At 40.9% G+C, this 12452-nt stretch overlaps 1 protein-coding gene and 1 pseudogene across 1 annotated transcript; both read right to left on the bottom strand.

The window, feature by feature from the left end:
- Positions 1–116: 116 nt before the first annotated feature.
- LOC121760456 lies at positions 117–10711 on the bottom strand. Its single transcript, XM_042156116.1, has 8 exons — positions 10691–10711; positions 9719–9730; positions 9524–9598; positions 1784–1900; positions 1626–1695; positions 985–1107; positions 355–447; positions 117–253 (listed from the first exon to the last, which is right to left on the bottom strand). The coding sequence occupies exons 1-8, from the start codon at positions 10709–10711 to the stop codon at positions 117–119; spliced, it is 648 nt and encodes a 215-aa protein (XP_042012050.1).
- Positions 10712–10880: 169 nt separating this feature from the next.
- LOC121760455 lies at positions 10881–11725 on the bottom strand (annotated as a pseudogene).
- Between the last annotated feature and the right edge of the window lie 727 nt (positions 11726–12452).

The following is a 12452-nucleotide window of genomic DNA, read 5'->3' as shown; positions in this document are numbered from 1 at the left end:
GAAGAGATAACAAAATGGTACATTACCCTATAAACCCGATTTCCTCAAATATAAAGGCATAAAGCTAACCATTATTTTTACTAAACATAAATAAAAAAGACTAGTGAGAATTCAACTCATTGCAATAAACCAAGATACATGTAATTTACACCGAGCCTCCACATTTTCTCTTCCACTACAACAGCCTTTTTTCCACGAGAAGTGGAAGCTTGAAAACTCGCTACAACAGCTACAAGTTGACAGCCGGACTCCCCTGCATTTCGCGTTGAGGCATAGGTTAAATGTACTGTGAGATCTAATTAAAAAAAATCGATGTTTAGGTCAACCAGGCACCTTGAATAGGAGATCATGAACATGGCAATGAGATGGACATTAAACAGCACTTGAGGGGCAACATCTCGCCATCCAAGTTGGGAGAGGACGAGGCTGCAGCATAAGCCTGCTTTGCTGCTGTTGATGCCAAGGATGCTGCTTTGCATACAAACCAAGACCCTTTTTAGATATCTGAATCGGTGATTGAGGACCTAAATCCACCTTGCTCTGATCTGCAAAAATTTAACTTGCTTTCAAGTAATGAAGGAAAAATTCACTCTATGAATTCAAAATCTGTGCGATTGGAAACCCAGATAAATAGCAACTATAAACGGATGTGATTGGAGCCACATATTTAGGTTATCAGCATTTTCCATGTTCAATCTTAAGATGCAGATGCCCCATCTTTTATAATCTCAACTTAGGTGATTGTGTTTATAGACGACATGAAACGAAGCCAATTTTGAGAGACTATAGAGGTCATAGTGCAGCAGGAAAGATCGATCATTTTACCAGAGTAACTGCTTCTCTAGTCCAAGGACATGCATGTCCTATTTATTTAGACAACAACTGAGCACTTTGCAGCATTATACATGCGCATAGTTTTGAATTCAACTAAATAAAAATTTACTGCAACTTTGAAATAAGGTGGCATGACATTTGTTGACTCACCTAGGATTCCAGAGACGGCTACTTCGACTTCACCACGCCCTCCTGGACCTTTCATGAATGTCCTGTCAGTTCTGGCAGAGGAATGACCAAGAGACAGAAGGCTCCCAAACCCGAACCTGCCAGCTGGAACAAAGCATATAAGCTGATCAAGACATACTCTAAAGATATGAATATAGCATGCATGTTGTAATATACTAATATCCGCAATTTACTTCCTTCTATAAACAAATCTCTGCAACGTGAGCGCGCGCTCATGTTTATAGTGAGAATCATTTTGAGTAATCAATCATAGACAAGACTAGGACTACACATGTTATCAAATTTTGATTGTGTAAAATATAAGTTGAAACTAATTTGCCACATTGTGGTCGGCATAAGTTTTAATCAAATGGTTAGTAGTGTGAGTGGAGAAAATGGCTTTTAGGGATTTCACATCTGTTTCTGACTAACAAAGGATGCATTCATGTATACCTTAATAATAACAGGGAATCAACCACTTTTTTTTGTCTTTAGAAAGGGTTTAAGGATTTGTTAGGGTATTCCAGTCCTCAAATAGCCATATAAGAAATTTAATTTAAGGAAGTGAAGGGTAATATGTAAAGAGAACATATAGGTACATCTAAAATATTGTAGTAGATTACCATCATATACAATTTGGTAGCTGACAAAACCTGAGAAAAGGGTGATCTTTGGAGAAAAAAGGTTAGTTGTCTGAGGAGGTAGCATTATCCTTGAGAAAACAGTTATTCACATTTTCTAAAACTACCTTGGAGTTCTTTGTCTTGCCATGACTTGTAACGTTCTCAGGTGAAGAAACCTCTGAATTAGCTTGCTCTGTTTTTCTTTCATTTGGAAATGCTGCCCCGTCATGAGCATTTAGCAACACACAATAACAGTGATCTGGATCAGTCAAGACCTGTTGATTAAAAATATTAGATAGCACTAATAAAGAATATCTATTACAAATGCAACTGCCAAAATACGAACTAATAAAGGATTGGTCAAACTGATCCAGTCAACGGATAGGCTAATTTAACTGTGATTTATTCCCTTTGAAAAGTCCTATGCCATTTTCTGAATATTTCAAAAAATAATAACCACTAATATTATTATTGATGACAAATCATGAAAAAGAGACTCTGAATCAGGCACCAGCAAACTATTTGTGGTGACAGATTGAACAATCAATTAAGCAAATTAGAGACACGGTATCAAACACTGCATATATGCATGTATATTAGTAACGCCCTTCATAGTCATCCCATGCATAGCAATTGATAGTGCTTTTAAGTTCATGCTCAATAATCCTATGTATGAAATATCTTGTTACTACAGAGACAATTAGGGGATTAGTTGGAGTTGCATGTAAATAGACACAGGTATGCTATAATTTTATACAGTATGGTCATATATATTACATCTAAACATTAAGCACAATTCTTGCATTCTCCTCCAAAGCTGTACTCCTTGTTGGTTTCTGGGATCACAAGATAACAAAACCGGGCGTAATACAACCCAAAAGAAAGAAAAGGAGAAACTGAACTAAATGAAATTACAACGTAAGAATTCGAAACAAAGAACCGTGAACTAAGTTTAGCCGAGTCGAGGAGGCCTCTTCCCGCAAGACGAGATACGCCCCGGTAGTGCTCTTCGGTTTGGCGTGTCGTCCCCAAAGGTAAAACGGCAACGTCTCTATTGATGCAGCACTGCAATCAGTAGAGCTCCGGCGAACTGGATGGAGGAGAGGGCAGAGCTTCGACAGAAGGACAATGCAGGGAGAGGGAGAGAGCTTATGCAGAGAATGCTTGTGTAGTGTAGTGTGTCCTAATGCAGTGGTATGGCTAGCCTATTTATAGGCCAAGCCACCATGCAGGGTCAACCAAGCCATGAAGGCTCATCATGGCAGATTCGTAACCGACGGCGGTTACAAGCGTGAGGCAGGAGTGTGCCATTCGCGTGTGGAGCGTGTGGATTTCTCACGTGGCATCCGTGACTGTGCCTCGCTTGACGACGTGTCAAGCCACTTGGATTGCTGACTCGGCGGTGGTCCAAAAAGAATAGTTTGGGCCAAGCCCCAAGCCCAAAGACCAATTGCCAAGATCCAAGTCCAAGTCCAAGATCGAGATCGAGATCGGGCTCGGGCCCGCGCCCACGAGCACGGGCTCGGGCTCGGGCTCGGGCGTGCGGGCGGGCGGAGGCGGCGGCGCCCGCGCGTGTGGGCTTTTTTCACCCATCTTAATCCACTATAATTATTAAGTAACATAAAGTCACTTAATTTAAACACATTAAAAGATGTGTTACTTCTCCAATGTGGGATAATTAACACTTAGTTAATTACTCCCTAAGCTCACACTTAAAGCTTTAATTAAAAGCTAAATATGCCCAACTTTAATCCACTATTTCTCACTCACCGGAAATCGGATTTGAGAAAGTGAATATACTACATTTATCTACGTAAAATGTAGATCGACGCTATATCATTTAATTTCACAAAATTAAATGTCTCGTCACATTTATTGTTTGGTCAAAACCATTGACCGGGCATATTTAATCCATGATTTTTACAATCCCCCACATGAGTGGAAATAGCCAAATGCATATGCATGCAGACACAAGCTCAACCCTCGAGAGGTATATAAGCATAAGGATAGGTAGTTGTTGGCCTTGAACCTTCCATAGTCGACACCATCGGATACACAAGCGACTTAGTAGCGCGATGCTTTGAACTAATCCCCCACGGCGTGCACCGAGACAATGGTGTTAACGCTTAAACACCTCAACCTCATCCGTTCTCACGTTTTGTGTCCATTGCGGTCTTGGACACCACTTTGGATTCATAAGTACTTTTTATGAAGCGACCACACTTCGCACTTACATAGGTGATTCTTAGTCAAGTACCTTGCCATACTTGGTCTCTTTGAGAACTCCATCTCTTTGAGATCCTTAAGAACCATTAAAAGTCATAGACTTAGCCTTTACCACAAGGCAAGTTCTTCAACACTCTATTGCTCTTAGGGAATAGATATAGTTGAGTGTTTCTCTTAAACTCTCATAGCTTAGTTGTCCCTTTTGAACCAAGTTCTTGGGATCTCCAGTCATCATGGTTGGGTTACCACTATGATAATTCTTTAGTTTGTGGATTTCAAACTCATTCCCTCTAGCAACTTATTCATTTGATCACGGTTTAACCCTTTGGTTAGCGGATCCGCTAGATTATCTATTGACTTCACATAGTCAATTGTAATCACCCCTGTTGTGATCAAATGTCTCACGGTGTTATGTCGTCGACGGATATGTCGAGACTTACCGTTATAGAAGCAATTGTTTGCCCTTCCAATAGCCGCTTGGCTATCGCAGTGGATCAGCACTGGTGGCACAGGCTTAGACAGAAATAGAATATCTTCAAGGAAGTTCTTAAGCCACTCGGCTTCCTCACCAGCCTTATCTAAGGCAATGAACTCTGATTCCATTGTTGATCGGGCTATACATGTCTGTTTTGTGGATTTCCACGATACAGCGCCACCCCCAATAGTAAAGACGTATCCACTTGTTGAAAGTGAGTCTCTATTATCGGATATCCAATTAGCATCACAGTACCCTTCAAGTACCGGGGGGTATCTTGAGAAGTGTAGCCCATGATTTTGAGTATGTTTTAAATATCTCAAAACCCTCACAAGAGCTCTCCAATGCTCTTTGCTTGGATTGCTCGTGTAACGACTCAACTTGTTCACAGCACAAGCAATGTCAGGTCGAGTGCAATTAGTCAAGTACATAATGCACCCGATGACCCGTGCATGCTCTTCTTGTGCAACGGGCTCGCCTTTGTTCTTGCTCAAGTGAACGTCGAGTTCAATTGGAGTCTTAACCGGCGCGCCATCATAGGCTTTGAATTTATTCAATATCTTCTCAACATAATGTGATTGTGTTAAGATGATTCCATCATTCGTTCTTAGAATCTTCATTCCAAGAATTACATCGGCTAGACCCATGTCTTTCATGTCAAAGTTTCTTTTTAACATGGCCTTTGTATCGTTAATTACTTGAGTGTTGCTACCCAAGATTAACATATCATCAACGTATAGACACACTATAACATGACCGTTATTAGTGCTTTTGATGTAGACACATTTGTCACACTCGTTGATTTTAAACCCATTTGATAACATCACATTATCAAACTTCAAGTGCCACTGCAATGGCGCTTGTTTCAATCCATATAGAGACTTTACGAGCTTGCATACCTTCTTCTCTTGTCCAGGTACTACAAACCCTTCGGGTTGTTCCATATAGATCTCATCTTCTAGTTCACCATTTAGAAACGCGGTCTTTACATCCATTTGATGAATCTCAAGATTGTGCAATGCAGCAATAGCGAGAAGCACTCGGATAGATGTAATCCTTGTTACAGGTGAATAGGTATCGAAGAAATCGTGTCCTTCCTTTTGTTTAAAACTCTTTACTACTAGTCGGGCTTTATACTTATCCACTGTTCCATCGGCCTTAAATTTCCTTTTAAGTACCCATTTACAACCTAGAGGTTTCGCACCTTCAGGTAGATCAACCAACACCCACGTGTGGTTTAGCAAAATTGAATCAATTTCGCTTTGAACAGCTTCTTTCCAATGCAACCCGTCTGGGCCATCGAAGGCTACTTTTATAGATGTCGGTTCTTCATCTAACATAAAAGCAATGTAGTCAGGACCAAATGTTTTTGGTGTTCTGACCCTATTACCACGTCTTAGTACTGTATCATTCGGATCGGGCCTTGCACGCTTGCGCGATTTAGGTTCCTCATCCGCTGATTTAGAACTAGTGGCTTCTTCTTCCACTGGTTTAGAACTAGTGGTTTCTTCTTCAATTCTTGTCTCAGAATTGGTTACGACTTTTTCTTTGTCTTTGCAAGGAAATGTATTTTCGAGAAATACGGCATTCCTTGACTCAATTGTTGTCCATACTGTTATAGTCGATATTTCAGACTTGTGAACAACAAATCGATATGCACTACTGTTAAGTGCATATCCAATGAAGATGCAATCAACCGTTTTAGGTCCAATTGTAACTTCTTTGGGCGGAGGAACCATCACCTTTGCCAAACACCCCCACACTTTGAGGTATTTGTAGGATGGCTTCCTTCCCTTCCACAACTCATAAGGAGTAACATCTTTTCCTTTGAGAGGGATTTTATTCAAGATATAGTTTGCTGTCAAAACAGCTTCCCCCCACATGTTATGTGGTAATCCTGAACTGAGTAGCAGTGCATTCATCATCTCTTTTAGAGTTCGATTTTTGCGTTCTGCAATACCATTAGATTGTGGGGAATATGGAGCAGTTGTTTGATGAATTATACCTTTGCGTTGCATAACTCCTCAAACGGGGCTACATATTCTCCTCCTCTATCGCTTCGAATCATTTTGATTTTACAACCAAGTTGATTCTCAACTTCGTTCTTATAATTTTTGAACGCTTCTATTGCTTCATCTTTACTTCTTAAAAGATAAATGTAGCAATACCTTGTGCAATCATCTATGAAAATGATAAAGTACTTTTTACCACCTCTAGTTTGCACCATCTTTAAATCACATACATCCGTGTGAATTAATTCAAGTGGTTTTGTGCTTCGTTCAACCGAGTGAAACGACAACTTAGTCATTTTTGCTTCAAGACAAATTTCACATTTATCTTGGGTATCCACTTCATTAGCCTTTAGTAAATCTAAGTTCACTAATCTTTTAATGGCTTTTGAATTTACATGTCCCAATCTACGATGCTACAAATTTGAACACTCAGTCAAATAAGAAGAAGTAGATGCTTTATTATTATTGGCCAAAGGCTTTGCAACACTGCGAGTTGCCACACTAAGTTTGAAAAGCCCGTCGGTTACATAACCTTTTCCGAGGGATTTTCCAAACTTATACAAGACAAACCTATCAGACTCAAATACAAGTTTAAACCCCTTATTAACTAGTATTGATCCTGACACTAAGTTCTTGCGGATGTCCGGGACATGCAGCACATCCTTCAAAGTGATAGTTAGGCCAGACGTCATCATGAGAATCACGTTGCCAACGCCGAGGACTTCGGACGATGCTTGATTCCCCATGTTGATCTTCCTCCCTTCGACAGCAGTGTAGGAGGCAAACTTGCTCCTATCTGAGCAGACATGAGCAGTAGCGCCGGTGTCGATGTACCAGCCACCCTTGTCATCAACAAGGTTAACCTCTTCAGTGACCACAGCAATGAGGTCACTCTCATCCCAGTCCTTGAAGTCCTTTTCAACAACGTGGGCAGCCGGCTTCTTCTTCTTGCTGCGGCAGTCTTTAGCAAAGTGGCCAGTTTTGCCACACTTATAGCATTCGCCTTCAAACTTCTTTGGAGGCTGCTTTCCCTTCCCTTTGTCACTTGGACGGTTTGGGCGAGGGCGTTTGTTGGAGGGACCGCCCCGCTCCAACAGATTGGCTTTGGCTTCAAGTGGGGTGAAGCCCTTAGCCTTCTGGTCGCTCTTGCGCACATCAGCCTCAATGCGCAACTTCACGATCAAGTCTTCAAGGGTCATCTGCTTTCGCTTGTGCTTGAGATAACTCTTGAAGTCCTTCCAACTTGGAGGGAGCTTGTCAATGATCGTGCACCTTACGAATTTATCGGGCAAGGTCATCCCTTCAGCCACTAATGAGTGGATGATCATTTGGAGCTCTTGGACTTGCTCCATGATGGGTCGAGAGTCGACCATTTTGTAGTCCATAAACTTGGATGCTACAACTTGTTCCGTCCCTGCAGCATTATCTATGCTATATTTCTTTTCTAGGCTTTCCCACATTTGTTTAGATGTGGTTACATTGGAGTATACATTGTACAAACTATCATCTAAAGCACTTAGAATGAAATTTTTACAAAGGTAATCTCCTTTCCTCCATGCTTCATAATCTGCCATGACTTCGAGCCTAGTCTCTTGGTCGCTTGGGACGGGCGGCTCGTTCTCCGTGAGGAAGTTGGCGACGCCCAATGTTGTCAAGTAGAACAACATCTTTTGATACCACCTTTTGAAGTCAGATCCTCCAAATTTTGGTGGCTTCTCGGCAGGTGGCATCATTCTTGGTGCCAAAGGTGCCGCGCTTGGTCCTTGGAAGGAACCAATTCCGTTGCCCCCGAAGGAGCCAACAACGTGGTTGGGCATAGAGCCCCCACTATTCATGTTGGGCATAGAGCCCGCCATGGTCGCACCAGCCCCGAAGGGACTAGCACCCGCATGAGACCCGAAGGCCCCAGTATTCGTGTGAGACCCGAATGCCCCAGCACTCGATCCATTAAAGGATCCGAAAGAACCACTAAAAGTGGAACCAACCGAACCACCAAAGGGACAGTTGATGAGGCGGCTGGGAAGCCGGGGGTTGGCATCATCGAGGGAATTGATGAAGTGTTGACCGGTCCAGTGGTCGCCATGATGGAGGGAATGGCGGCGGTGTTGGTTGCCGGAACAGTGGATGCGGCAGAGGCCGGAGTGGTGGCAGCGGTGGTGTTGACGTTGGTCGATATTCCAGCAAAGGTTTAATGTTTCGAAAGTTTTAGTTCGTTTTGAGGTCCAAATTCCTTCAAAGGCAAGTTATCTCGTCTTGCGATTGTTGGTTTCTGGGATTACAAGATAACAAAACCGGGCGTAATATAACCCAAAAGAAAGAAAATGAGAAACTGAACTAAATGAAATTACAACGTAAGAATTCGAAACAAAGAACCGTCAACTAAGTTTAGCCGAGTCGAGGAGGCCTCTTCCCGCAAGACGAGATACGCCCCGGTAGTGCTCTTCGGTTTGGCGTGTCGTCCCCAAAGGTAAAACGGCAACGTCTCTATTGATGCAGCACCGCAATCAGTAGAGCTCCAGCGAACTGGATGGAGGAGAGTGCAGAGCTTCGACAGAAGGACAATGCAGGGAGAGGGAGAGAGCTTATGCAGAGAATGCTTGTGTAGTGTAGTGTGTCCTAATGCAGTGGTATGGCTAGCCTATTTATAGGCCAAGCCACCATGCAGGGTCAACCAAGCCATGAAGGCTCATCATGGCAGATTCGTAACCGACGGCGGTTACAAGCGTGTGGCAGGAGTGTGTCATTTGCGTGTGGAGCGTGTGGATTTCTCACGTGGCATCCGTGACTATACCTCGCTTGACGACGTGTCAAGCCACTTGGATTGCTGACTCGGCGGTGGTCCAAAAAGAATAGTTTGGGCCAAGCCCCAAGCCCAAAGACCACCCAAAGACCAATTGTCAAGATCCAAGTCCAACCATGCATATTTTTACACTCCTAAGCATGCAACAGTTTGTGAAACTTTCTACTATAGCTACTTTAGCAGATGCGAAAAGCATATTTCAACTTGTTGGGGACAGCCAAGCATAAGTAAAACACAAAGAACTGAAACAACCTTAAGTTAAGGAAACACGCCTCAAACACTGAAAATCTCAATACTTTATGGATTTATAAGCTCAAACACTAAAGAAACAAATGTACAGTACAAATGAAGATGCATGAAGTAGAACTATTAATGAGAAGCTTACCACTGAATCAAAAGTGGAATCAAAATCATCAACTGCAAAACATATATCTGGATATGAAGGTGTTGTTTCTACTTCCTGAATGCACAACAATGAAGATCAAGAGCAACACAAAAATGAGATATACAGCTTGGCATGAGAAATTCTTGCCTTTTTTGAATCCAAATGAAAATTAATACGACTCGGAGATGCATGTACAGTCTTCACAACCTGTTAACATAACATGTTAACTGTTTCCTAAAGGAAAAGGGATTTAAAGAATTATCATACATATTAAAGCTCTAAATCTATTGGAATTTAAACTAAATTATAGCATTCATTGAATACTACTAAATTTCTTAATAAAACAATTACTATTGAGGAGATGGAGAGGAACAATAAAGTGGAGTATAGAGTGCAAAAGGAAGGTCACCTAAATGCTAATGAAGAAGCATCCTGCTTCTTTACTTTCTTGAAGCATGGAGCAATAGGACAGAAAGTTTGGCAACAGGAGTTTGTTTGTTCTTATATTTCAAATCTTAAGAGTCTATTTGATGACATGTTAAAATTAAAGAAGGTTTCCCCAAAGTCTGAGCTATGTGGCTGTGGTTTCAATATGGTCGATCAACAATCCTAAGCAATAGAATTGAGCCCAGAATCACAACACCAACTTTTGAGCTTTTATCTCAAAATGGTGGCGTAATTCCATAGTCAATTACACAGCACAGGGCCGTCCATCTGGAAAATTAACATAACGGCAGATAGATCACACATTCACAGTGGGGTTTGAATCCCTCCTTCAATTTCAACATTCGATGCTGAATCAACATCTGAACTCTCAGTCTAAGTCGAGCAAACAGAACCTCATCAGCGGGATGTCGACGTTCAATTACTCTATTGTCCTACACCCTATCAACGGATTAAAGGTGATATTATAAATCCTACAACAACAATACCCACATTGTTCTGCATCATAGCCAGAATTGGTTGGAATTAGGTAAGATAAACTGCACTCGTTCAATTAACGTGCATGGGGCAGCGTTATCCCAACAAGATGGAATATAGCTCCGACGTAGGTATTTTGACATTCCACGTACGCAAAATTTATATCGAAAACTTTAGTGAGAGAAATTCGTACAAATTGAAAAGTTTGTGATTTTTAAGACCACTTTTAAAGGTAGTGGGAAGTACCAGATTTTTGTGAAAATCCATGATTTTTCGGACCAATTTATGTGTACAAATATAATCATCATTATTACTAACACTATGCTAATTACTTACAAGCAAGTAATGAATCTCTAACTCAAAATGGAGAGACCTCGCGTTAATGACGCTATGTAATCCATATCATCCCATGATTTCTTTATGCCTTCATAGCAACTTAGGCAAGCCTCCTACATCAATCCAAGAATAAATAAATATATGCAATCATCCTTGTGAAATTAGAAAAATATGGAGTACTTAGAAGTCTTTGGTGATGATTGAAAAATACCCATCTTCAACTATATCGTCGAAGTACAAGACGGGGGCTAATGAAGGCAGTGCGCCGAGAGCTATGTGTGGGTATTTAAGGTGAAACCAAGTCGCTAGCACTGAAATTCAACCATAAATAATTATACAAAGTACACTTATAGTTATTTAAAACCATATTCACTTACTTCTGCCATATGATCATCCGAAGACAATGATCGGAGATTCATGTGCTGAAATTCCTTCTTGACGTGTAGTAATATTTCAGCAGAGTCGGCTAATGCTTGAGCTGAATTGAAGTACCCGCGCGTTGTTTCATTTCGCATCGTTCCAAAAGGAATTGATTCTCCATAGTATCAGTGCTGAAAAATATAATTACATTATCAAATGGAGTATTTGTTATCAATATATATCAAAGCTAATTAAATACTAGTATAATAAACTGTGAGGAACCTAGAGTGGAAACATGGAGTATTAATTACCTCTATAAAAATGGATAGAGCCTTGAAACGAGGGGCATTATCATTGATGATGCCAATGGAATTGATGCCGGAGGCATCGAGTGGCTGCTCGGCACCAAGATACGCAAAAATGGGACGGCTCGCCCCAATATTTGGTGTTGAAAAAATATTTTTGGTTGAAAGTATTATAACTTGAGGGTGAAAAATTGAAATGGTCAAGTGATTATGTATAGTAATAGAGGCCAAAACCATCTATTGAGCTATTCACACTCACTTGATGGGGGAGAGAAAGCATATAGGATGAGATTGAGATAACATGAAGGGAGAAGGGAAGAATGAGAAGAAGAATGAGAGTGAATTAAAATGAATTCATGGCTCTTACAATGGATGGTTGTAATGGTTAATGACTACACTACTTATAGCTCTCAAATTAAATATTTTATGTTTGCAATTGTAGTGTTAAAGTTTGCCTACAAACTTTGACTTTTTGTCAAAATTCTTTGTCCCACATCGGTGGTTAGCAATAGTTGGGGGGAAGTTGCTACCTATAAAAGGAGCACGCCTCCCTCATTTGTAAATATCCCAAAATTGTACTCTTCTCCATTTAAATATATAAGTGGGCTCTGCAGAGGGTGCTCGGAGACGTAGGCAATTTGGCCGAACTCCGTTATCAAAGTTCCGGGTGTGTTCTTTCTTTATTATCTATTTTGTTCCGCATTTATTTCTGGGTTTATTTTCTGTAGTAGTATTGTATTCAATATTATTTGCGGGTTTGGTAGTAGTGTTTTGTACGGTTCTTTTGGGTGTTTTTATATTGTGATAAATACACCGACTGATAAATTCTGTTAGGAATCTGGTATTTAAGAGGGACAGTGTCCTCGCCAGTCTTTCCAAAGAATTTATTTGGAGAAGTAATTTTATCGAGTAGACCCCATTGGGTTAACTCTGAAATTACTGAATCGGTTCATTTCACTATTTGAGAGAAAATTACCCGGTTTTCTCAACAAGTGGTATCAGAGCTA

The sequence above is a fragment of the Salvia splendens genome, chromosome 13, assembly GCF_004379255.2.
Source record: "Salvia splendens isolate huo1 chromosome 13, SspV2, whole genome shotgun sequence".
In the NCBI taxonomy this organism is placed as follows: domain Eukaryota; kingdom Viridiplantae; phylum Streptophyta; class Magnoliopsida; order Lamiales; family Lamiaceae; genus Salvia; species Salvia splendens.
Note: the sequence above shows the minus strand (reverse complement) of the source record. Positions and strands in the feature narration are given on the sequence as shown.

What these genes read in the sequence shown, in the direction of transcription:
- LOC121760456 (XM_042156116.1), bottom strand. Translation starts at nt 10,711, where the DNA reads ATGGATTTTCACAAAAATCTG. An exon ending in AGGTTTCTTCACCTGAGAAC is followed by an intron (nt 1,696 to 1,783) that starts GTTACAAGTCAT and finishes CTACCTCCTCAG; the next exon opens with ACAACTAACCTTTTTTCTCC. An exon ending in AATGTCCATCTCATTGCCAT is followed by an intron (nt 254 to 354) that starts GTTCATGATCTC and finishes CGCGAAATGCAG; the next exon opens with GGGAGTCCGGCTGTCAACTT.